Source organism: Neoarius graeffei, chromosome 1 (genome assembly GCF_027579695.1).
Source record: "Neoarius graeffei isolate fNeoGra1 chromosome 1, fNeoGra1.pri, whole genome shotgun sequence".
Lineage (NCBI taxonomy): Eukaryota > Metazoa > Chordata > Actinopteri > Siluriformes > Ariidae > Neoarius > Neoarius graeffei.
The window spans coordinates 7248868-7275675 of record NC_083569.1 but is presented as its reverse complement, the minus strand read 5'-3'; the positions used below and the strand labels follow the sequence as shown (position 1 = coordinate 7275675).

General features: G+C 42.5%; 1 protein-coding gene across 3 annotated transcripts; it reads right to left on the bottom strand.

The window, feature by feature from the left end:
• Positions 1 to 84: 84 nt before the first annotated feature.
• On the bottom strand, positions 85 to 23115 carry LOC132891480 (phospholipid scramblase 1-like). 3 transcript variants are annotated; one of them, XM_060929099.1, is made up of 10 exons: positions 22953 to 23115; positions 16042 to 16077; positions 15618 to 15692; positions 12085 to 12170; positions 11821 to 11863; positions 11384 to 11604; positions 5228 to 5389; positions 4205 to 4366; positions 4010 to 4071; positions 85 to 1027 (listed from the first exon to the last, which is right to left on the bottom strand). In XM_060929099.1, the coding sequence occupies exons 2-9, from the start codon at positions 16052 to 16054 to the stop codon at positions 4033 to 4035; spliced, it is 801 nt and encodes a 266-aa protein (XP_060785082.1). In that variant the 5' UTR covers positions 16055 to 16077; positions 22953 to 23115; the 3' UTR covers positions 85 to 1027; positions 4010 to 4032. The 3 variants fall into 3 exon arrangements, with proteins under 3 accessions (XP_060785082.1, XP_060785091.1, XP_060785072.1); XM_060929108.1 differs by lacking the exon at positions 22953 to 23115 and adding an exon at positions 16224 to 16480; XM_060929089.1 differs by lacking the exons at positions 11384 to 11604; positions 11821 to 11863; positions 12085 to 12170; ... (1 more) ...; positions 16042 to 16077; positions 22953 to 23115 and adding an exon at positions 7210 to 9224.
• Between the last annotated feature and the right edge of the window lie 3693 nt (positions 23116 to 26808).

Below are 26808 nucleotides of genomic sequence, written 5' to 3'. Positions count from 1 at the left end.
GAAAACTGACCAATCAGAATCCAACAGCACTGTGATACCGTACGTCTATGTGAAGTGGCGAGAAGACGACGCAGGACAGCAAAACCGATTCTTGCTTTTTTTTTTATTGTACTTATTTGTTACATACACTGAGACATGATTTGAGTCTATAAATGTACTAAAATAAAAATAAACCGTGTTTTAAATATATGCATTCTACAATTTGTTTCTCTTTTGTGTGCCTTCATACAACAAGGCTAGTGCGATGATTTAATGTTTGACTTCTTTCATCATTTCTGACAAATCATGAAGACTTCTTCAATTCTGAAATACTACGATGAAAACATTGAGATAAAATGCTTCATTTGTTCCTTTCTCATGGAGGACGCCTGCCTCTCCAGATGCCTCATCAGACGGATTGTCCATTATTAATCAAACCAGACACGCCCCTGTTGGTTTCCCCGACCAGGACTGAGGGCAGGATGCAGGCTGGTGTACTGAGCCCTGTCAGAGAAGAAGAAGAGGAGGAAAAAAAACAAAACCCATGCTTGATTCAAGTCAGCCTAGGGACAGGAATGTGTTACGCCAGTGTTAAGATGGTCCTCAAAAAATTGTCCTCTGTTCTTTGGTATTTCTCTGAGTAATGGTGACCGTAATGCTTTCTTTCTCGGGCACCAGTTAAGGCCTAGTCGTTGCCAAAATGGCACAATTAGTGGTGATTCTTTGCTTTCAAAAGGTTTCTGTTTGTAGAACTTGGTCTTATCTTTAAACGACCGACGTTCTGTAGCATTTACAGATTATAAACCACAACACAATGACAGCTGGAGTACTGCTCAGGAATGTTATACTATACCACCATCTAGAGCTTATAACACACACACACACACAAAATTGATTAGTCCCATAAACAATGTATAACACATTAAAGGTACACTGGATATCTGCAGTATGAAAAGAGATGCACATTCTCCTGTTATGTGTATTTGGTTTTTGAAAGCGATAAAGGTCCAGCAGAGACGTGATGCAAGGACGGCTGACGACGAGGAAACTGGAACAGAAAGAAAAACAGAGTCAGAATGGACAAGCTGCGATGTATGACGGTGTATGCAGGCCATTGTAGGTTTAAAAAAAAAACGAGCTGAAGAGGGAGGGACGGACGGGGTAATATTCCAAGAAGAAAGCTCAAAATTTCTGAAATTAATGTCAGAAAGTTACTAGAAAAAAAATCAGATACTATTTGCGATGATATGGTAATAAATTTGCAAGGAAAAAACAAACTTGGAAAAAAATGTCTTTTTTTTGGTTTGTCAAGGAACCAGATTGCTTCACTTTGGAAGGTTGGATCAACACCACACACGAAGTGAAAATGTGAATTTAATCTGAACCTTAAATTTAGTCATGTATTTTACTTACCTCTAGGACCAGCGTCTTGGAAAAGTATTCATCCCCTTTGGTGTTTGTCCTGTTTTGGTGAATTAAAATGGATTTTTGGAGGGTTAGGACCATTTGATTTACACAACATGCCGACCACTTTAATGGTGAAAATTGTTGTTTTATTGTGACACAAAATAATTAAAATGGAAAAAACAAAACTGGAGTGTACATAGGTATTCAGTCCCCCAAAGTCAATACTTTGTAGAGCCACCTCTGTTGCTGCAATTACAACTGCAAGTCTCTTGGGGTATGTCTCTATTAGCTTAGCACATCTAGCCGCTGGGATTTTTCTCCATTCCTCAAGGCAAAACTGCTCCAACTCCTTCAAGTTAGATGGGTTGCGTTGGTGTACAACAATCAAGTTATGCCACAGATTCTCAATTGGATTGAGGTCTGGGCTTTGATTAGGCCATTCCAAGAGATTTAAATGTTTCCCTTTAAACCACTCCAGTGTAGCTTTAGCAGTATGTTTAGGGTCATTGTCCTGCTGGAACGTGAACTTTCATCCCAGTCTCAAACCTCTGGCTGACTCAAACAGGTTTTCCTCCAGAATTGCTCTGTATTTAGTGCCATCCATCTTTCCTTCAGTCCTGACCAGCTTTCCTGTCCCTGCAGATGAAAAACATCCCCACAGCATGATACTGCCACCACCATGCTTCACTGTAGGAATGGTGTTCTCAGGGTGTTGGGTTTGCACCACACGTGGCATTTCCCATGATGGCCAAAAAGATCAATTTTAGTCTCATTTGACCAGAGAATCTTCTTCCATGTGTTTGGGGAGTCTGCCACATGCTGTTGGGCAAACTCCAAACGTGTTTTCTTAAGCAATGGCTTTTTTTTCTGGCCACTCTTCCATAAAGCCCCACTCTGTGGAGTGTACAGCTTAAAGTGGTCCTGTGGACAGATACTCCCATCTCCGCTATGGATCTTTGGTGTCTTTGTTGCATCTCTGATTAATGCCGCCCTTGCCCGGTCTGAGAGTTTTGGTGGGCGGCCTTCTCTTGTCAGGTTTGTAGTGGTGCCATATTCTTTCCATTTTGCTATAATGGATTTAATGGTGCTCCCTGGGATATTTAGACACAACTTTGTCTCTGACCTGTTTGGAGTGCTCCTTGGTTTTCATATTGCTTGTTTAGTAGTGTTGCAGAGTCAGGGTCCTTCCAGAACAGGTTGATTTATTCGGACATCATGCAACCAATCATGTAACACTTTGATTGCACACAGGTGGATTTTAATCAATTAATTATGTGACTTATGAAGTGAATTGGTTGGACTTATTTAGGGGTTGCATACAAAAGGGAGTGAATACCTATGTACACTCAATTTCTGTTTTTTCATCTTAATTATTGTTTGTGTCACAATAAATCAACAGTTTTCACCTTTAAAGTGGTAGGCATGTTGTGTAAATCAAATGGTGATAACCCTCCAGATCTCATCTCATTATCTCTAGCCGCTTTATCCTTCTACAGGGTCGCAGGCAAGCTGGAGCCTATCCCAGCTGACTACGGGCGAAAGGCGGGGTACACCCTGGACAAGTCGCCAGGTCATCACAGGGCTGACACATAGACACAGACAACCATTCACACTCACATTCACACCTACGGTCAATTTAGAGTCACCAGTTAACCTAACCTGCATGTCTTTGGACTGTGGGGGAAACCGGAGCACCCGGAGGAAACCCACGCGGACACGGGGAGAACATGCAAACTCCACACAGAAAGGCCCTCGCCAGCCCCGGGGCTCGGACCCAGGACCTTCTTGCTGTGAGGCGACAGCGCTAACCACTACACCACCGTGCCGCCCCAACCCTCCAGATATCAATTTTAATTCCAGCTTGTAATGCGACAAAACAGGACAAACACCAAAGGGGATGAATACCTTTGCAAGACACAGTACATTTACTGAACCTTTTAAATTCATTAAACATGCTAGTAACTTTAAGACCCTTTACTGGTATTCTTAAAAGTCGTAATGACTTGAAGTACATTTAAAATGTTCTTTTTTCAGAGCATTTCGTTATCTTTACGAAGTCCTGGAAAGTCACTTAAAGTTATAGTATAAGAATTCGTAAAACTAAGTAAATACACTGAAATTGAGCATTTCGTAAACTTTGAGGACACTTTAAGGAAATCTTAAAGCTGTTAATTTGTCTAGTGATACCACAGACGCCACGGCTGAGTCAGAGGAAATTCAGTCTTTCCTCCTCAATCCCACAATATAACAGAATAAAGTGCAAAGAGATTTTCAACTACATTTCCCAGAATGCACTGCAGCCAGGAAGCCTGAGATCATTTCCAAGTTTGTTTGTTTTTTGGGTCCCAGTTACAAAATTTGTGACTTCTTAATCTTGGAATCTGAGCTCCGTTCTCACAGATTTATGACTTTATAATCTCTGGGAATTTCTACGCTTTTTCCTGGAAAAGTTTTGAGTTTCATTTTAGAAATGTTTAGTTTTTGGGGTTGTTTTTTTTTTCTTTTTCCACGTAATATTACCCCCTCCCCAAACACCTTTTTTTTAACCTACAATGGCCCTAATGCACCGTCATAGCTATGACTATGTCAAATTGAACCTTTTAAATGTAATGTGAATACTTACACAGGAAAGAATACTCCTCCCACTCAGCGTCTATTCTGTTGATTCTCAAAGAACATGAAATCCTACAGAGAGTCAGAAAGTCAAATTGCGTTTAAACACATTATATTCTCTTACATTCATTCAGCAGATGCACAATCTGAACCCTAACATAACGAACCAATTTGACGTCATAAACAGGACAAATAAAATGCTTACGATCAGAAAACAGGCTCCAAGAAGCACAGCCTTCATCTTCACATCCAGGTCCAGAGGGAACTTGATCCCAAAATTGTCAGCGTCTGTGAAAGCTTCTCGGACGAAACCCGTCCACTGCTTACTGATGCAGCCCACAGCCGCCGATTCATCCATCGACAAAATCTGAAGCAAAAGGGTAAAAACGGCATAGTACACCATGTGTCATGGTTTTTTTTTTTTGCCCCCCTCATTTGACTTGCCAGACTTCTAGCTAATCCTACATTTATGCTAGCAAGTGACGAGGCCCTTGTGTCACATACTTTTTCCTCTTGATGGCGTGTACCTTTGAAGACAAATCTTGGTAGTTATACATAGTAGCTTTGAACACTATCTATCCATCCATTATCTATATCACTTATCTGTCAGGGTCACGGTGAAGCTGGAGCCAATCCTTCAGGTGAGAGGCAGGGTTCACCCTGGGTAGGCTAAAACTAATTAATGCGCTAATCAGAGTGAAAATTGTTGTTTTGATGCACACATGAGCACTCGGGTTCGTTAGCAGATTAGCAAAGTAAGCTACTAGTTATGCACACACTCGCACGTACATGTATTGCCACAAAAAGAAAGGGATTATGGGCAAGCATGGTACACAATGGCAGCCACATAGATACAGCCACACCAAAATCTCAAATAGGCGTTCATCGCATTAAAGGTGCAATCATGGATTCTTATCCAATACACTTTTTTTTTGGTCAAATTCAGTGAACATTTCCTCACGTCCATTCTGGACACAATGCTATTCCAGTCAATCAACAACAGGGGGCAGTCACAGGACAGGGGGAGGGGAGCAGACAGAGAGATGGGGGTGACGTTGCCTTGCCAACGTGGTCCAAGGGAGGTTTGCATCTGTTTGGCTGTTGAGTACAAATATCAACAATCTTTCTCCAGAATCCATGACTCCCCCATTTAATGGGATGCAAATAATTATAAAATTTACTTGTCCTATTGTACTTATTATTCATATCCAGAGGGGTCCAAAAATACCTCAAAATTCACATCGGAACAAAATTTGAAGGTACAACAAGGTCCCACGATCTTCAGAACGTCCTCTTTCTTCTCATTTTGAACGGTATACTTGGGTAAGCAAGCGTGCCAGTTCTGAATCACATACCCGATAGGCGTGCCCGGTGGAGACTGCACCTCAAGCTGAAAAGGGACGAAAAAAATTTTTCCAGAAGAACCTTAGGTATTAGTTCACAAATGTGACATGCGTACATGGAAGACTGGATCCACTACAACAAATGATTTTTAATTTAATTAAATAGAGGACATTATTATTATAATTCTGTTTTTGGCTGTCATGCTGTGATGATAATCGTCCTATAATAGTGCTTTATTCCTCGTATATAAACCAATTCTTCTGTTTATACGGTACTAACCCCATTTCCAGAAAAGTTGGGATATTTTCCAAAATGCAATATAATTCAGAAAAAAAAATCTGATTTGTTAATTGACATGAACCTTTATTTAACTAACAAAAGTACAAAGAAAGATTTTCAATAGCTTCGCTGACCAACTTAATTGTATTTTGTAAATATAAAAGAAATTAGAGTTTGATGCCTGCCATTGTATTACATCTTCGTTCCTTTTAATAACAAATTTGAATCATATGGGATCTGAGGATAATAATTGCTGCAGTTTTGCAATTGGAATTTGTGTCCACACTTGCTTAAGACAAGACTTCAGCTGCTCAACAGTCCGTAGTTGCCGTTGTCCGATTCTCCTCTTCATGATACATCATACATTCTCAATAGGAGACAGATCTGGACTGGCAGTAGGCCAGTCAAGCACATGCACTCTGTAGCCCAGACAGAATGAGGTCTGGCATTGTCCTGCCGAAATCAACATGGACTTCATGGCAAGAGATGTTGCCTTGATGAATGTGTCTCTTGAAAATCCCAATATGCATCAATGATACCTTCACACACACATGCAACTCGCCCATGCTGTGGGCACTGATGCCCCCCCCCATACCATCAAAGATGCTGGCTTTTACACCTTTCTCTAATAACACACTGGATGGTCGTGTTCACCTTTGGCACTGAGAACTCAACATCCGGTTTTCCTGAAGACAAGCTGAAATGTGGCCTTATCTAAACACAGCATACGTTTCCACCGTTTTGGTCAATCTGAGATGAGTTCAGGCCCAGAGAAATCAGTGGCGTTTCTGCACAGAATTGATGAATAGCTTCCTCCTTGCGTAATACACTTTCAAGGTTGCATTTCTGGATGCAGTGGCAGACTGTTAAGTGAAAACAGTTCTCTGAAGTACTCCAGAGCCCATGTGGCCATATTTGTCACAATAACATGACAGTTTCTCAGGCAGTGCTGCGTGAGGGCTTGAAGGTCTCACACCTTCAGCAGTGGTTTCCGACCTCACCCTTTACGCACCGAGATGTCTCCAAATTCTGTGAATCTTTTCACAATATTACGTATTGTAGCTTTTGAAAGACCGAAATTCTCTGCAATCTTGCATTGAGAAATGTTCTTTTTGAACTGACTAACAATTCTCTCATGAATTTTGGTACAAAGGAGTGAGCCATGCCCCATCCTTGCTTGCAAAGACTGAGCCTTTGGTTCATGTTCCTTTGATACCCAATCATGTTTCCAATTAACCTGCTTATTGTGGAATCTTCTAAAATTGTCTTACTTGAATATCCTATAAACTTTTCAGTCTTATTTGGCCTCTGTACCAACTTTTTTTTTTGACTGTGTTGCAGGCATCAAATTCTAACTTCATTTATATTTACAAAAAATACAATTAAGTTGGTCAGTAAAAATCGAGCATAGCATAGTTCTGGCAGGCCACAAAGTCAAGCTCAGCCCTCAGTCCCAGGTACTTCAGCTGACTGCAGCTGATCTCAAGCCAGCCCACATCAGCTGTCAGCTCAGCAGATTCCCTTCTACGCATTCCATTAGCATATCTCTCATCGGGCGCCTTATTTAAGCTGCTTTAACTTGCCTACCTTTGCCACTTCCTCAGGAAGCCATTTTGCAAGAGAGCACCATTTCCATTCGCCAGAGCTCTCGTTTGGCAAGTAAAAGTCTTTTGCTCCTAGGATTAATGAAGGACCTGTGCCCAGGCTCCTGGAAACCTTGTTAATAAATAGCATCGTGGCTCCAGTCGGAGCTTCCCTCAAGGAACTGTGTGTTGTCGTGGGGAGCATCCACATCAAGCCCCCAGCTGCAGATCTTTTCAGCTCCTCTGCTCTGGGGGAAGTTGCCGAAAATGAAAACACTGCCCGCACCTCAGCGCAGTCCCAGCTCCGGCCGCCCAAGAGAGCAAGAGTTTCAGCCCAGCAGCGGATTAGAATAACTACCACCTGCGGATTAGAATAACTCCTTCTTGTCAGACTTGTCCAGCATCCAGCGTCACTTGCCACCATGAACTCCGGAAGCCAAGCCCTGGAGTCCAGTTGGGTTTCCTCTACAAGTTCGCATTTACCAGCAACAACGGGTTTGTTTACATCCTCCATGTAGCCACAGGGTCAGCTCCTGCATCACAGAACGATGACATCACCACCCAACTACTCAATCTGATGACTCACATTAACCCTGAAGGTACAGCTCAGCAGTCTCACTCAAGTCATGCCTTTATACGGTACCTTTCGCATTGGCATTTATTTGGCTAAACAGAGAGATAGGATGCATTTCTCAGACAGGCTCACCTTCGGTTGTTGCAGCAGCCCAAAAATATTTGACACCTCATCAGAGGCTCTTTGCTGGACCCTCCTCAACAACCGTAAACTGCTTTTGTACTTCACCTCTTTGATGACTTTTGCTGGTGGACTACACAATTCAAAGCCAGACTAATGCATCTCAGAGCTCAACATATATTTACAAGTGGGTATTTCTCTATCTGAAGAGAAAACAAATCAGGCCCTCTCCAGAGTATAGAATTTCAAGGCATCACCTTAGACAGCAACCTAATGCAAGCTTCACCGCCTCTTGGAAAAATCAAATCGCGTCAGAGAGGTCATGAGAAGTGCAGGAGGCAATGTCAAAAAGGGAATTGTTTCTCTGTTTGGGCATCTTAAATATGCAATGCATGTTATTCCTCAGGGACGATATCCAGGCTTCTCGACCTCTGTAGAGAACTCCATGATAAGGTGAGCTTGGACACAAGCTGCAAATCTGAACTCCAGCTCTGGTCTCCTTCTGTTGGGTAAATGGAACAGTATCTCATTCTTTTATAATGAAAATCTGGAATCTCTATTAGCAATGAAGCTGTTCACAGACGCAGCCCCTTCCATTGGTTGGGGGGTTTTGAATAATCCGCGGTTTGCCGATGCATGGCCAAAAGAATGGTCATTCTTGCCAGCTAACACTTCTTCCACTGCTCTAATGGAATCTACCCAATCATGTAGCTTGACTTTTGTGGGGTAAACACTGGTCAAGAAAGGCAGCTGTAAACATCATTAACAGGGCGCACTCCTCAGTTCTGTTTATTAATAGAGTCATGATGCGCCTCACATCATGCGCCTTTACTGAGGGACCTGGAGGGGATGGGAATCAGCTGGGCAGAGGTAAAGATCCTGGCAAGCAACCGAGATAAATGGAGGACTTTTGCTGCTGCCCAATGCACCACTGGGAGCAGGAGGAACCAAGTCTAAGTAAGTAAGATGTGCCTCACAGGTCCTCTGCGTGGGGTAATTTGATCGTTTGAATAGTCCATAGTCCAGGCTTGGACAACAAATGGCTGATTCTTTGCCCTGCTTAGAATTTCAGAAATTTCGTCATCTGTGCCTGGAGGCAGCACCATCCAGCCTGACCTGCCCCCGTTTATTTCAAAATGCGCTAGATTAAACTATAAATGTTACTGCATAGCTGCTCAGGCTCTCTGTATAAACGTACTAGCTATGTTACCTCAATTAGCAATCTGTGAAGCTTCAACTCTCCTCACCGTACTTCATCTTAGGCCAAGTTTACATTAGACCGTATCTGTCTCTTTTTCTTCGCGGATGCACTGTCCGTTTACATTAAAACGCCTGGAAACGCTGGGAAACGGGAATCCGCCAGGGTCCACGTATTCAATCCAGATCGTGTCTGGTCCGGTGCTGTGTAAACACTGAGAATACGTGGATACGCTGTGCTGAGCTCTAGCTGGCATCGTCATTGGACAACGTCACTGTGACATCCACCTTCCTGATTCGCTGGCATTGGTCATGTGACGTGACTGCTGAAAAACGGCGCGGACTTCCGCCTTGTATCACCTTTCATTAAAGAGTATAAAAGTATGAAAATACTGCAAATACTGCCCATTGTGTAGTTATGATTGTCTTTAGGCTTGCCATCCTTCCACTTGCAAGTGGTAAGTGACGCGCATGCCCGATATGCACTGGGGTCACACACACAGCGGCTCAGTCCCGAATCACTGCTCGTGCACTTCACTCGCGCGCTCTGTGAGCTGCGCAGGGCCGGAGTGCACACCCTCCAGAGGGCACTCGCTGTTCAGGGCAGAGTGATTTGGAGCGCAGGATGCCTGCGGAGCCGAGCGTATCCGTGTATTGGCGTTGCTGTGTGCACGCGAATCGTGTATTGGCATTGCTGTGTGCACGCTAATCGTTTTAAAAACGTTAATCTGATGATCCGCTGATACGGTCTAATGTAAACCCCACCTTAGTTTAACTTGCTTCCTACTTGATAGTTCAGCAAGCTCCTCCTGCTGGCTCTTCCACAAAAGCACATGGAAGGCCACGGAGGCCTGCCTGGTGTGGTGGTTTTGGGGGGTTTCGCTGCTGATCTCCCCGATTTATTAGCCTTTCCACGTATGCACATGGAAGGGCAGGGAGGTCCCAGAACGGAGCCACCCGCCAAATACAACTTGTTGCAAATATTGCAAATGTAAATAAAGTTTCTTTGACAAAAGTGGTCCTGACAGAACTATTGAAAAGTGTTTCTTTGTACTTTTCTCAGTTAAATAAAGGTTCATGAAAATTAACAAATAGCACATTTTTGTCTTTTTTTGAAAATATTCCCAATTTTTCTGGAAATGGGGTTAGTAATTACACTTAATGCTGTTTAACTTATCACTAACGTTATAGCAGCTAAAAACCTCAGCTCTCTCACCAGTATTTTATAACTTTAATGATGCTGTTCACATTTAAACTCAGCAGAAGTCCTCCGTGATGTTGACTTGCTTCCTGGGACCCTTTAGGCCCCGGTCACACCACCCGAACTTTGCTGGAGCGTTCCTTGAACGGTAGGGAGGGGGGGCCGAATTTCGACAATGCTCGTCACCGCGCACAAAATGGGAAAAAAATCGAAAACACTGGCGTTGGCTTAGCGGTGCACCGCTGAAGCCGGCGTTGCTTTAGCGTTGGTTTAGCGGTAGCGAGCGTTGGTTTAGCGGTGACGCGAGCGTTGGTATAGCGGCGTTCTGCGCATGCGGGCTTTGGCTCGGCGGGGGTATAAAGTTGGTTTAGCACCAATCATAGCAAGTCTCTCAGCATCCATGGTGATACAGTTTTACTGTAACTTTGAGCAAATTCGATATAGATGAGGTCTAAACTCAACAGCAGCTCGATTCCAAATGAGCTCCTGGTCCATTTCTCCCCGTATTTATAGCCAAATTCTGGTCCCGCTCCGACACCTCTATACCAACGCCAAACCAAAGTTCATCACCACCATGGATAGCTGCTTCAACGCCCGACACCGTTCCAGCAACCCCGTGTCCGCTCGTAAAACGCTTACAACCGCTCCACCGAAGTTTGTGCAACGTTTAATCACCGCCCGGGCAACGCCGGCGAAGCAGCGGTGGTCCACCGTTCAAGATTTCTGCGTTGGCCTAGCGGACCCAAGCGTCCATGAACTTGCGTCTAGCGGTGCCAAACTTTGACTGGGCGTTGGTGGAGCGGGGGTGAACTTTGCCGGGGCAGAAATTTGCCCCCTCCTCACCGCTCGCAATATTTTGTGCAGCTCAAAACTTTCGGAGCGGTAGGAGGGCCCCTCGAGAAACATCAGCGGTGGCCGAGCGTATACGGCGTTGCTTTAATGGGGGCCAACTTTTGTTAAATGGTGGTGAACGGTTACGAGCGGTGATGAATTTTTTTCACCGCTCCAAGAACGCTCCAGCAAAGTTCGAGCGGTGTGACCGGGGCCTTAATTAAGAAGGTGAGCAATATTCAGAATGTGCAGTACCTCCTGCAGGCAGCAGGGGCAGCAGCAGCTGCCGCAGCGTAGCGGTCGCGTGAGCGTGATCACCTCCTGCCCCATGTTATCCTGGATGTGGAGGACGAAGGAGCGAAGTGCTCCACAGAAGTTCCGGTTACAGCAGTCGTTGTCCTCGGCCACGAAGAAGACCTGCTGCCCGAGTGTGTTCTTCACCAGATACTTGTTGTTGAACTCCCATCCTAAAAAAACTGCATTACGGAGCAAGGAAGTGTGTTTTCATTAGCTACACTGGCCTTTTTGGCAATCGGTGATATTAAAATGAAAGGGATAAGATTGTAGTGATTTATATGGAGGACAGCATTTTAAATGGGGTAATAGAGATGATGTTCTTGAGCACTAATGATTTCATTGGAAGACATTAGGCCACTAAGTGTTTTCCAAGCAGATAAAAAAAAATGACTCACCTTCAGCCAACTCTACTTTCTGGTGAACGAGAAGCTGGTCGATCTGGTCAGACAGCAATCACACACACACAAGTTTTTTTTAATGGTGTCATGTGACACAGCATTCACATCAGAAGTACACCAGAAGCTTGCACACATGAATAGTTTTGGGTGAGATTTACAACTGGTGCGGACGCTCTGCTTAGTCATCACCGATACAATCGGTTCTCATTTTCCATCGCAACCATGATGTGTGTTGGCAACGTTAATAGCGCAGAACCTCACCTGTGTTAAGTACTCCAGCCCTGGTGGACACCCGGCTGGTCTCTGAGGAGCCGGCATCATCGCCGGAGCCTGAGGAGGCACGTAGCCTGCAAATATGGTGCATTTATTTAGAAAATCCAAATTACAGGAGACATATAAAAATAACATTGCATATATCAGAGGGTCAAAACATCTGAATCCACTACCAAGAACTTTAAACAATAAATGTATAAAAAGAATGCGTCGTTCATTAATAACAGCACATCCCCAAGTGTTTTTTTTCCTTACGTATTCACTTCTCAGAGAACTAGCACTCTGAATGATACTTTTGCCAATACCCGATATCAAAACAAGAATATTGAAATGACAATTAGTAACGTCTACTATTACTACAATTGCTAATCCGACTACTAATAAAAATAATACTATTAATTATATATAATTATTAATATTACACATATAACTATCGTTGTGAATGTAAATTATTTGTTAATTAAATCATAAATATGTGAATAATTATTAGTATAAATACACAAGTGATTATAGGAGATCGTGTGTGCTGATTGGTCGAAAAAAATTCAGATTATTTCTCAATAATCACCTGGAGTAACTCGGCAAAACGGCGGCCAATCGCAGAATTACAGATTATGAAAGAAAATGCTGTTCCTAAAAGCACTAAAGATGCTACGAAGTTTGGTCTAAAACTATTCGAAGGCAAGATGGAATTGTGATTTATTTTATCGATTTCAAAACAAAAGTATTTTATGTGACTCGGCATAGATAAGCAGCAAGTCGGCGTGCATTACATTTGCATGCCACTTTTGAAGATTGAAATAAATTTTTTAATACGATTTTTTAAATAAACATCTGTGTATTTATACGAAAAGAATTATCCGCCTCAGGCTCAGTGAATAATAACCGGTTATTATTCACCAATATTCACTTCACCTTCGGCAAATAATTAATTGTTGGTTCATAAGAAAAAACAACAATAATAATAATAATAATAATTCCCACAAGAGGGCGCTTCTACATTAAGAGGTTAAGACAGAGGATATTACACAGTGGCATAAAGATATGAAGTTTATCTTTGAGTAGTGAATGTATACATCACGAGTGACCGATGTGAATGAGTGAAAATATTTTCTACATGAGAAGATAAACTTCATATCGTATCTTCACGGCACTGTGTAACGTTCTTTATATTATATGGACACATCGGGGACGTAAAACTTCCGCGCAAGTGAGTGAGCGACTGACAATTTACAAACAAACATGGCCGCCAGGTCTGCTTCGTTAAATACAAAGATTTTGAGAGAATTTTGAAAGAGAAAGACGCGTTGAACACCTGAAAGGAATGTGTATGCATAATAATAATAATAATAATGGCTGGCATTGAGTGGTATATCAGTTATATCCCATTCAGCTACTTGTCTTCGACTCGTTCAGTATCATGCTAGCTGAATGGAATATATCGGATATACCACTCAACACCAGCCAATATTATTTAAATACATCACTCAGGTCCGCGATGCGTTTCATATGAAATATGCAAGTTTTTCAACACGAGAAGATAAACTTCATATCTTCGAGCCAATGTGTGATTTTCTTTTTATTATATGAAATACAGTGGTGCTTGAAAGTTTGTGAACCCTTTAGAATTTTCTATATTTCTGCATAAATATGACCTAAAACATCATCAGATTTTCACGCAAGTCCTAAAAGTAGATAAAGAGAACCCAGTTAAACAAATGAGACAAAAAATATTATACTTGGTCGTTTATTTATTGAGGAAAATGATCCAATATTGCATATCTGTGAGTGGCAAAATTATGTGAACCTTTCTTTCAGTATCTGGTGTGACCCCCTTGTGCAGCAATAACTGTTGATCAGTCCTGCACACCGGCTTGGAGGAATTTTAGCCCGTTCCTCCGTACAGAACAGCTTCAACTCTGGGATGTCGGTGGGTTTCCTCACATGAACTGCTCGCTTCAGGTCCTTCCACAACATTTCCATTGGATTAAGGTCAGGACTTTGACTTGGCCATTCCAAAACATTAACTTTATTCTTCTTTAACCATTCTTTGGTAGAACGACTTGTGTGCTTAGGGTCGTTGTCTTGCTCCATGACCCACCTTCTCTTGAGATTCCGTTCATGGACCGATGTCCGGACATTTTCCTTTAGAATTCACTGGTATAATTTAGAATTCATTGTTCCATCAATGATGGCAAGCCGTCCTGGCCCAGATGCAGCAAAACAGGCGCAAGCCATGATACTACCACCACCATGTTTCACAGGTGGGATAAGGTTCTTGTGCTGGAATGCAGTGTTTTCCTTTCTCCAAACATAACGCTTCTCATTTAAACCAAAAAGTTCTATTTTGGTCTCATCTGTCCACGAAACATTTTTCCAGTAGCCTTCTGACTTGTCCACATGATCTTTAGCAAACTGCAGATGAGCAGCAATGTTCTTTTTGGAGAGCAGTGGCTTTCTCCTTGCAACCCTGCCATGCACACCATTGTCGTTCAGTGTTCTCCTGATGGTGGACTCGTGAACATTAACATTAGCCAATGTGAGAGAGGCCTTCAGTTGCTTAGAAGTTACCCTGGGGTCCTTTGTGACCTCGCCGACTATTACACGCCTTGCTCTTGGAGTGATCGTTGTTGGTCGGCCACTCCTGGGGAGGGTAACAATGGTCTTGAATTTCTTCCATTTGTACACAATCTGTCTGACTGTGGATTGGTGGAGTCCAAACTCTTTAGGTTTTGTAACTTTTTCCAGGCTGATAAGCATCAACAACACTTTTTCTGAGGTCCTCAGAAATCTCCTTTGTTAGTGCCATGATGCACTTCCACAAACATGTGTTGTGAAGATCAGACTTCGATAGATCCCTGTTCTTTAAATAAAACAGGGTGCCCACTCACACCTGACTCTAATTTCACCTTCAAATTAACTGCTAATCCTAGAGGTTCACATACTTCTTCAATAAGTAAATGACTAAGTATATCTGTAGTTGGTAGAAGAGAGCAACTGGACTTGCATAAACTTGCTTTATGTGTCACCACTGTAGACACAAACAAAAAGTGCCCAAATTTATCAAAACAATTCATCGATTTCCTCACAAGTGACAGAGATGTGCGTCGTGGTTTTGGTTCTATGTGTCCCGGATGGAGCTCGGATGAAAAATACGAGTGACATATTTCCCAGAAAAACATTCATCCATCCATTATCTCTAGCCACTTATCCTGTTCTACAGGGTCGCACGCAAGCTGGAGCCTATCCCAGCTGACTATGGGCGACGGGCGGGGTACACCCTGGACAAGTCACCAGGTTATCACAGGGATGACACCCAGTAAAACACTTGTTTCTATATAACATGTAAATAAATAAAAAGCACTGAATTAGGCGTGTCCGAAATTTTGGCTGGTACTGTATAAATGCATTTTCAGATTCCTAAAATGACAGTCCATGAAAAAAAAAAATTGCACTAGTTCCTCATAACTGATGGAAGTAAAAGGGTTCTTGGTAGCGGACTCAGGCGTTTTACCTCATACCTGGTGGGACAGGAGGCACTTGTCCATAATTGGGATTGGAAAAGGGTTTTCCTGGTTGGAGATCAATGCAGTTGGCTGTGGGTTGAAATGATTGATGGATCACATGTAAACAACATTGGAGAACCCAGTGTATTCAAGAACAAACAGCAATATGAAGATTAACAAGCAAGCAAGACAAGTCTGAGACAATATTCTGGGCAAAGAGAAATCAGGGCGTGGTTATTAAAAAAATAATAATAAATAAATCCCAAACTTTGAACATCATGCAGAGCATTAAACATTAAATCCATGATTGAAAATTGGGAGGGGGAACCATTGCATGACGCTGCCTTTTTTTTTTTGGTTGGTGGGAGGGACGTCACATGTTTATACTGTATATAATCTAAAATAGATAAAAACACCACGAAACTGAAGTCCTACTCACCTCCTGGATCCATGACTTACAGCAGCAGGTTTCTGCCTGTAGAAACAAAACCATAAATTCAAGTCACTCCACCATTTCCTGCACCCCGACGGCTGATGGAAAGCAGGGAGAGCAAATTACATTATGTGGCGCTATAAAAAATTCCGAGTGCAAAAATACACAAAGCGTTAAGGGATGCATACCCTGACAACCAGTGAGACTTGTCGCAGCCTGTTTATATGTGAACTTGGAGCACAGAAAGCAGATGTTTTCGTGCTGAGAAGGGAGGAGGAGGAACAAGGAGGCTCAAAAGGGGGTCTTTCAGTGCGAGACTTTCCAGGAAACTGAGGGGAGGAAAGAAAAAAAAAAGAAAAGCTGGGCGTGGAACGTGTGCGTGTGAGAAAAAGACACACACCTGAAAATGATGTCCTGGGAGTCCATCCTTAATGTAACAAGATATACAGAAATAAAAATATAAAATGTGGTTGGGTGTGTAGATGAGCACCAAGACCTGAAGGGACCCTGCTTTGAAGCGATTTGGCATTTTCGCTGGGCGATGGAGGGAACGTTAATGTCATGATGCACAGAAGACTTTGTCATGACAAATGAGCTCACAACACATCAAATGTCCTTAATTAAGATCGTCGGGGTGAGAAAAACTCATGCATGGCTCAACAGCAGGGTTTTTCAGCATGACTTTATTAAGAAAAAACAATTTTGCTTCGATGAAAATCATCCGAACATGATTAAAACTTGTTCGATGCTATACCCTGAGCTAGCTGGGAACCAAGAAAAAACGTCTCTCTCAATTTCTCTTTTGTTGTGATTTCCTTACTAGGAATTTCCCAGCAACCCTCTTAGTCACATGATACATCATTGGAAAGCTCAGGATGTACCCTTTACAAGACACCAGGATTCAAGTGAATAGCTTGAAAGAGTAAGAGGGTGTGCACGTAAAACATGTCAGCTACAGAGGACACAAGTCTATGGGTTGGTTCTCAGGAGTACAGTATGTACAGTACATGTACAGTAAATACTATACACAGTTGTGGTCAGAAGAAGTTTACATACATTGGCATGAATGTCATCTTGGATCTGAATGGCATGGCAATATTTAAGCTTTCAGTGATTTCTTTGAACTGGGTGCACAAGTTTTAATTTTCTTTGGGTTTTCTGAAATCAACCCAGGGTCAAAAATGTACATACGCTCACTTAGATTATTAATTCCGAGGTGCTGAAACTTCCAAAATGTCTCTTATCTCGCCAAGGCCGAGGTCTCTTAACTTCCTATTACTGATCATGATTGACTACAGCTGGTAGCTTCTCTGTGCCTTCATAAAAAGGGTTCGTTTACAGCATTCATTGGATTGACCAACACACAATAAAATGGGAAAGTCCAAGGAGCTCAGTGCAGATATGAGAAAGAGGATCGCAAATATACACAACTCCGGAATGTCTCTTAGAGCCATTTCTAAACAACTGCAAATTCCAAGATCAGTTCAAACAATTGTATGCAAGTTATTCTGAGGTGTCGTCACTTTGCCAAGCCACTTTGCTTCAAGAAAACCCAAACTGTCACCCTCAGCTGAAAGGAAATTGGTTTGGATGGTCAGGAACAACTTGGGAACCACCATGGAACAGCCCTGCCATGAACTGGAAGCTGATGGATCATGGTCTACACTTCAGTGAGTTTTACATCACCATGGACTAAGAGGCTGCTATCCAGGAAATAAGCCCCTGCTCCAAAATCAACACCTTCAAGCTTAAAGTTTGAAGCTGATCACACGGACAAAGAAAAAGCCTTCTGGAGGAAAGCTGTATGGTCACATGAGATTGAGTTGTTTGGCCACAATGACCGCCATGTACCTCCACTGTACCAGCTGGTGGTGGTGGTAGGATCATCGTGCTCTGGGGCTGTTTTGCTGCCAGTGGAACTGGTTCATTGCACAAAGTGGATGGAATAATGAAGGAGGACTACCTCAGAATTCTTCAGCATAAACCATCAAACTCGAACACGACTTGGGAGTTACAACAGGACAGTGAACCCAAACACGCATCAGAGCTGGTTGTGGAGGATAAAGCAGGCTAACATTAAGTTTAAAACAAGTCCTGACTTCAACCCTGTTGAAAATATATGGACCGTGCTTATAAGTGGAGTCCATGCCAAGAGAAAAAAAAATTATTGAACTCTACCAATTCTATATCCAACCAGAATTCTGCCAGAAGCTTGTTCATGGGAAACAAAAATGTTTGGTCAAGGTGAATCTTACAAAGAGACATTTTACCCAAATATTAGGTGTGCTGTATGTATATTTTTGACCCTGTGTTGATTTCAGAAAACCCAAAGAAAATTAAAACTCGTGCACCAAATTCTAGTGGGTTTTTTTTTAATTAAAGCTGTACGCTGTACAATCATTCTGCCACAGAAAAAGAACAGTTCAAAGAAATGACTGAAAGCCCAAATATTGCCATGACATTCATATCCAAGATGACATTCATGTCACTGTATGTAAACTTCTGACCACAACTGTAAATCCAAAAATTCATGAAAATCATATGATTCATATCATGAACATTTCGTATTTTCCATCAGTTATTTAAGAAAGCGAAAATGTCATATTCTAGACTCATTACACGTAAACTAAAATGTTTCAAGCATTTTTCTATTTTAATTTTGATAAGTATGGCGTACAGCAAAAAAAAAAATCTAAATATTAGAATATTTCATTTCGAGTTTAAGTAAAAAAACAGTACAAATACTGTGCATCTCTCGGTCTAGTTCAGTATACGTAACCACAATCATGGGGAAGACTGCTGACTGGACAGTTGTCCAGAAGACAATCATCGACACCCTCCACAAGGAGGGTAAGCCACAAGAGGTCACTGCTGAAAAGACTGGCTGGAAAAGGTGCACAGGCAACAGGCATAAGCGCAGCCTTGAGAGGATTTTCAAGAAAAGTCGATTCAAGAACTTGGGAGAGCTTCACAAGGAATGGACTGAGGCTGATGTCAGTGCATCAAGAGCCACCACGCATAGACGTCTTCAGGAAAGGGGCTACAACTGTCGCATTCCTAATACCAAGCCACTCCTGAACAAGAGACATCATCAGAAGAGTCTTACCTGGGCTAAGGAGAGAAAGAACTGGGCTGTTGTCCAGTGGTCCAAAGTCCTCTTTCAGATGAAAGTACATTTTGCATGTCATTTGGAAATCAAGAGGCAGCACAGTGGTGTAGTGGTTAGCACTGTCACCTCACAGCAAGGTGGTTCTGGGTTTGAGCCCAGTGGCCAACGGGGGCCTTTCTGTGTGGAGTTTGCATGTTCTCCCTGTGTCTGCGTGGGTTTCCTCTGGGTGCTCCAGTTTCCCCCACAGTCCAAAGACATGCAGGTTAGGCTAATTGGTGGCTCTAAATTGACCGTAGGTGTGAACATGAGTGTGAATGGTTGTTTGTCTCTATGTGTCAGTCCTGCGATGATCTGGTGACTTGTCCAGGGTGTACCCCACCTCTTGCCCATAGTCAGCTGGGATAGGCTCCAGCTTGCCTGCAACCCTGCACAGGATAAGCAGTTACAGATAATGGATGGATTTGGAAATGAAGGTTCTAGAGTCTAAAGAGTGAAGAGGTACAGAATCAAAAGGTGTTTGAAGTTCAGGGTGAAGTTTCCGCAGTCTGTGATGATTTACGGTGCCATGTCATCTACTGGTGTTGGCCCACCGTGTCTTATCAAGTCCAGAGTCAATACAGCATATACCAGGAGATTTTAGAGCACTTCATACTTCCATCTGCTGACAAGCTTTATGGAGATGCTGAATTCCTTTTCCAGCAGGACTTGGCACCTGTTCACAGTGCCAAAACTATGACCAAATTGTTTGCTGACCATATTACTGTGCTCGATTGGCCAGTCAACTTGCCTGACCTGAACCTCATAGAGAATCTACGAAATATCGTCAAGAGGAAGATGAGAAACACTCAACCCAAAAATACAGACGAACTGAAGGCCGTCATCAAAGTAACCTGGGCTTCAGTAACACAAGCTGATCGCCTCCATGCCACGCCCCATTGATGTAGTTTGTGGTAAAGAAGCCCGAACCAAGAATTGAGTGTATAAATGAACATACTTTTCAGAAGTTGGACATTTCCAGAAAACACAATAATAATTTGAGATACTAGATTTCTGATTTTCAAGGAGTTATAGGGGAGAGTGGGGTAAGATGAGCCACTTTTTACATTTTTCATCATAACTACATGTTAAAGCCATTTTTGCTTCCAGTCTACACACCATACCAAATTTCAAAGTGTACTGTTACTATCTGAGCAAAACATAATTGATAAGCTCTTATGGTTAGAGTGATATTACCTCTTGAAAAAAAAATGTCAAGTGGCTCAACTTACCCCATGCACGGGGTAAGATGAGCCACTGTGTGGGGTAAATTGAGCCAACACAAAACATGTTAGGTTAACAAAGTAAACAACTTTTATTATTAGAAATGCAATCAATGAATCAAGTCAAGTCAATCAAGTGGGGGATAGGGCTGTTGCATAGAGAAGGGGAGATGAAGAGAGAGGTGATAGAACGAAGGATAGATAGGGATAGATAGGGAGGGATAGATAGATGGATAGAGAGAGAGAGATGCGTAGATAGATAGAAAGAGGGATGGTTAGAGAGGGAATGAGAGATATACTATATTATAGAAATTACTAAAACAGTAGAACAGTGCCAAAAAAATCTTATTTCTTTCAGTAGGTTAAAACATTGCTAAAACATGCAGCAATCATTCCATCAATCATTCAATCATTTCATTATTATTCAATGTTCCAAGCATTCAAATGGCAAGGGAACACCATTTGCCTCTCCCTCCGTGCTGTCCCCCCAACAGTAAAGGGGCGGGGCAATTTTTTCACAATATCCTGTCTTGACAGGACAGCCTCATCTTTCTCTTTGAAGACAAAGGTTGGCTTTCTTGCAGAGCCATGGCATGACCGGCTTCTTTTGAGAAATCTTGCCTCTATTTCGAAGACATCCAATTTGATTATCTGGCCAATGAAGAAATGCACTTTCTTCTTCCCCGTGTATTTTGCCACAACATAATCCCCCACATCTAACAACTGGTCTTCCTCATCTGATGTCATATATATGTGTTGTTGTCATATATGACCAGTAAATGTGAAAACTTAAGTGTCATCCATATTGGGTAAGCTCAGCCACCAATGGGGTAAGTTGAGCCAGTGGCTCAACTTGCCCCACATCTAATGGCTCATCTTACCCCATGGCCACCATTTTGTAGAAAAATGCTAATAAAGGGGATTAGGCTAATCAAAATTATTTTTATTAGCATTCATATCATAGCTTAGAAAGCCACTAACTTAACCCTAATGTGTCTAAATATTATTCTACTTTTGTCTTCTCTAAATCATCTTCACTGTGGACAAACATGGAATTGACTTAGAAAGCACAAAAACACATTTTTATAAATATGTCCCTCACCTAGTTTGACATGTGGTGCTCCTCTCCACAAGTGTAAGTAAATGGTCCCGCCCCCCTTTGAATGTGGTCACATGGTCACATTTGTTTACTGTTTCTTAGAAACAGGGGATGGCTCATCTTACCCCCTGGCTCATCTTACCCCGCTCTCCCCTAAGCCATAATCATCAAAATTAACACAAAAAAGCCTGATATATTTTCCTTTACATGTAATGAATATAGAACATATGAAAGTTTACTTTTTTTGTATTACGTTACCAAAAAAAGAACTTTTTCATGATATTCTAATTGTTTGAGATGCACTAGTATAGCCTATGTTCTGCCAGTTAGCTAGCTAGCAACTAGCTACAGTAACTTGTTCATGCAGCGTATATACAATACTAAAATCTCCCAATCTAGGGCTCTGATGCCGTCAGGGTGGCCCTGTCGAAATCCACCATCTTTAACGATGCATCAACTCTTAAAATGTGCCGAGAGGAGATGGGAGGTTTTTAGTTCAGTGAAATTGTTTTTATTGTACTGTGTTCGTTTTTGATGGCAGATAAATTAAAATTAACCTTGACGAGTGAACTCGGCCTCCATTTATCCATCAAAAAAAAAAAAAAAATGGGCGAGTGATGAGATAAGCCTGGGAACCAAGGTTAGCCCTGATGTAACCAAACTCCCGAGATTGTTTTAGGACTGTTCTGATGTTTGCATGTACGTGCGTGTTGTTTGTTGTTGTTTTTTTCTTTTTTCCTCGGGACAAGGTCACCTCAGCTCGGCCTGCTGGGCAAAGTTCTGTTGATCTTCAGGAATCCTAAGAACTCTGATAATGAAGTTATCACGCCCCCGTGATCTAACTTTAACCAATCATGTTATTTCTAAGAGATTTACACTCATGGACCTGGATATCACACATTAAAGGGGTAAATGTGGGAACTTGGGCATGTTCCGTTATAGGAAAACAATCAGTGACGAAGGTGATGAGTTACTGTTACAATGCCGGAGTTACAGTGCATGAATATTAAAGTACAGCATAATCCTGGGTGTTACTGTTTGGATTAAGAACAATGTAGTATTATGAGAGTAAGATACTGATGTAGATTGTTTATGCCAAGCTTTACCAACATTTTTATGGCAAAAAAAACAAAACACTGTATATTATTACAAACAAAATCTTTAAAAGATAAATAGTTAATGCCTTCGGTAAGAACATTTACTCAGTTTTTAAGTGATTACAAATCAGTAGAGCTCAAGGGTTTATGTAAAGCACCAAATGAGTCAGAGATACTCATGCATATCCTAAGCTTAACTACACTTATGCACTCATGGCTTGGATTTTTAATTCCTGAAACCATATAAACAAACATCATTCATGCTTTCCACCAAATTTTTGCCATGTCTTAAATAAAAACCATCCTAAACACTACATGTACACTTGACTAGCTATAGTAAAAAATTTACGCACCTTTAAGATTCAGTTTGGAGAACGAAGTAGAAACTGGTAGATTCCGACCATATGCTCACGACATTGCTTCTCTCTCTTCTGTCGTTATAGTGATCCGAAAAGCTGCTCCAGAGACATTTATCTTGATACTTGAGGCACTGGAGGGCAACTCCCACAAGGAAGGGGTGGAGATGTTAAATTTAGACAGACATTGTGTTCCAGGCATTTAGCAGACACTCGTATCCAGAGCGACACACAACAGAACCCTGAAATACCCACAGCCCGAGGTGCAGTTGAGGGTTAGGTGTCTTGTTCAAGGGCACTTCAGCCATTCCTGTTGATCCAGGGAATTGAACCGGTGACCTTTTGGTCTCAAAGCTGCTTCTTTAACCTTTAGGCCATGGCTTCCCAAGCTAGACTAATTTATAGACTATAAATTACTACAGAATCTCTGGACATATATGCCTTACATTAGTTTTTTTTTTTTTTCTTTTTCAGAAAGACGTGCTGGGTGAGCATGCGTGAGAGAGAGAGATTAAGTGGTTTGAGATCATATGACACGTGATGACGCAGATAGGGTTAGGACCCTTAGCAATGGAGAGGGAAATCTAAGGAGATGTGGTCCTCGGAGAAATAGTCGAAGTGCGCGTGTAGCCAAGTGTTAAATTATTACCCAGTTACTCACTCTACTATGAACGAAACAAAACTAAAAAGTGTGTAGCTACAAAAGTACGTACGGAGCCCGGGACTTTAACCTTGACACATTGGTTAGAACGTTTAAGAGCTTGATCAAGTGGCGAGTCATTCGATTTTCTGCCATTCCAGATTCATCAAACCGAGAAGAAGTGATCCCGAATTGGCCACAGGTATATACAGTATATTATTTATAATCTGTAATTTATTACTCAGACTGGGCAATTTTTCCAGAGTCAAAAGTATTTTCCTCAAAAATCTTGCTCCGTTTTGAGTTGAGAGAGTAAAATTTGGGGTTGCACGGTGGTATAGTGGTTAGCGCTGTCGCCTCACAGCAAGAAGGTTCTGGCTTCGAGCCCAGTGGCCGACAGGGGCCTTTCTGTGTGGCGTTTGCATGTTCTCCCCGTGTCTGCGTGGGTTTCCTCCGGGTGCTCCGGTTTCCTCCACAGTCATGCAGATTAGGTTAATTGTCTCGTCTCAGCATCTTCCGCTTATCTGGGGCCAGGTCGCGGAGGCAGCAGTCTGAGCATGGAAGCCCAAACTTCCCTTTCCCCAGACACCTCGGCCAGCTCCTTGGGAAGAACACCGAGGCGTTCCCAGGCCAGCCGAGAGACATAGTCCCTCCAGTGTGTCCTGGGTCTTCCCCAGGGCCTCCTCCCTGGGGGACATGCCTGGAACACCTCCCCAGGGAGGCGTCCAGGAGGCATCCGAAAGAGATGCCCGAGCCACCTCAGCTGCTTCCTCTTGATGTGGAGGAGCAGCGGCTCTACTCCGAGCTCCTCCCGAATGACTGTGCTTCTCACCCCATCTCTAAGGGAGCGCCCAGCCACCCTGCGAAGGAAACATTTCGGCTTCTTGTATCCGTGAAGCCAATTAGGTTATAATTGGTGGCTCTAAACTGACCGTAGGTGTGAATGGTTGTTTGTCTCTGTCTGATAGCACTGTGATGATCTGGTGACTTGTCCGGGGTGTACCCTGCCTCTCGCCCATAGTCAGCTGGGATAGGCTCCAGCTTGCCCTGCGCAGAATCAGCGGTTACGGATAATAGATGAATGGAGCGTGGAAGGTAGCAAGTCATAGGTGCTTTTGTTAGAGTATTTGAGGATATGGTGCACTATAACAGTACATGTGTATAATCCATAATCCCTGGCATTTGGCAAAAAAAGCCCTCTTGGGTGCCCCATGAAAGGCGTAACGTATAACGACGGTCTAACGAAGGTTCCCATGTACAAGGAAACATAATAAAAGTGCTGTAATAGGTGTCCTTCATTCATTCTTCTATATTGCGTATCCACTGCAAGTCAAATCATTTTGTTACTACACACAGAGTTCTTAATCCATAAGCACAATGGCTCTTGTACTGCGCTGTGTTATAAAGTCCGATTTCTAATCATACAGGAATCACCCTGTAACGCAGAGCACCTTCAATTACACACAGCCAAATTCACTTCTCCAAGAGGAAATGTCATAGTAAGGTCCGGCAGAGAGAATATGGAGCATCAAACAGGAACAAGATAACGTAATTCAAGCACGATTACAGCCAAATGGACGTATAATGTGATCAGTGGCTATGAAGTCATAGAGGACGTCCATTAAACAAATGGTACACTCGTATGCGCAACACACACAAACCAACACGAAATGACCCACCACCCACATATCCGCTCTGTGCTTCTGGACTGCTTCGTTTATGTGGATGGATTTGGGAGAGAAGTAGTGCAAAGCAACACCACACTGAATAATGGCTGACTGTTATTGTTCTTGATGGGCGTGGCTTCTTCCAGGAATTGACTGAATAGGGGGAAAAAAATGGTGCAAATTGTACACTATGGCCCCTTTCACGCTTACCAGATTACAAAATATATGAAATGATGAATGGGTTTGACAGCATGCTTTATTTTTTTTTTAATAGTTTGTGTACTCATACTCTTTGGCATTTACCCAAAGGGGCATGGGTTCTGCATTCCATGTTATAGTTCCTCCCAATGTTCCTTTCTGGTTTTGGGATTTTTTTTTTCTTAAACTATTTATTAACCGTCACTTTTGGCTCCGTTGAGTCGGGGGCCTGGACTCAGTTTCTATAATGCTGCTTTGTGTCAATGACTGCTGCTGCTGGCAAAAAAACAACAACCCAACAACCACACTGAGATTGAAATAAATAATGATCCATGACATTTATTAACATTAATGATGTCAGTCTTGTTTTGGCGAACGCTCAAAAAACATGAAATCCCGTTTTTTGTTTTCTTTTTTTTTTTAAAGCAAAAAACAAATTAGTTTCTCTGACCATACACTACTACTTTTCTTCTTCTTTTGGCTGCTCCCGATTAGGGGTCGCCACAGCAGATCTTTCGTCTCCATTGCTCCCTGTTTTCCGCATCCTTCTCTACCACACCTGCCACTTTCATGTCCTCTCTCACCACATCCATGTATCTCCTCGTTATCATTTGCCTGGCAGCTCCATCCTCAACATTCTCCTTCCAACATGCTCTGCATTTCTTCTCAGGATGTGCCCATACCATCTCAGTCCCATCTCTCTTAGCTTCATTCCAAAGCTCTCCACATGTGCTGTCCCTCTGATGTGCTCATTCCTTATCCTGTCCAACCTTAACATCCTCAACTCCGCCACCTCCAACTTTGCCTCCTGTCTCTTCGTTAAGGGTACGGTCTCCAATCCATGCATCACAGCTGGTCTCACTACTGTCTTATACGTCTTACCTTTCACTTTTGCTGGGACTTTCCGATCACAAATGACTCCCGAAATCCTTCTCCACCCTGCCTGCACTCTCACTATCGCAGCTCCCATTTTCCTGCACAGTTGACCCCAGGTACTTGAATTCAACCAGCTTTCTTTGCATCTTCACTACACCCTCATCCCCATTCTCACTGATGCACATGTATTCTGTCTTGCTACTGCTCACCTTCATTCCTCTTCGTTCCAATGCAAACCTCCATCTCTCCAAACCCAACTCGACCTCCTTTCACCACATATCACAATATCATCCGCAAACATCATGTTCCATGGTGACTCTTGCCTCACTTCGTCCATCAAGCTATCCATCACTATGGCAAACAAGAAAGGACTTAAAGCAGATCCTTGATGGAGTCCCACCTTCACCTTGAACCATTCAGTCGTTCCAACTGCACACCTCACTGCTGTTTCACTGTTCTCATACATGTCTCC

Coding starts and splice junctions, on each gene's coding strand:
- LOC132891480 (XM_060929089.1), bottom strand. CDS start 7,719: ATGGAGGATGTAAACAAACCCGTTGTTGCTGGTAAATGCGAACTTGTA. Junction 5,390..7,209: donor TTCCTGAGGAAGTGGCAAAG/GTAGGCAAGTTA, acceptor GTCCCTTTTCAG/CTTGAGGTGCAGTCTCCACC. Junction 4,367..5,227: donor GTTCCGATGTGAATTTTGAG/GTATTTTTGGAC, acceptor CTTTTGCTTCAG/ATTTTGTCGATGGATGAATC.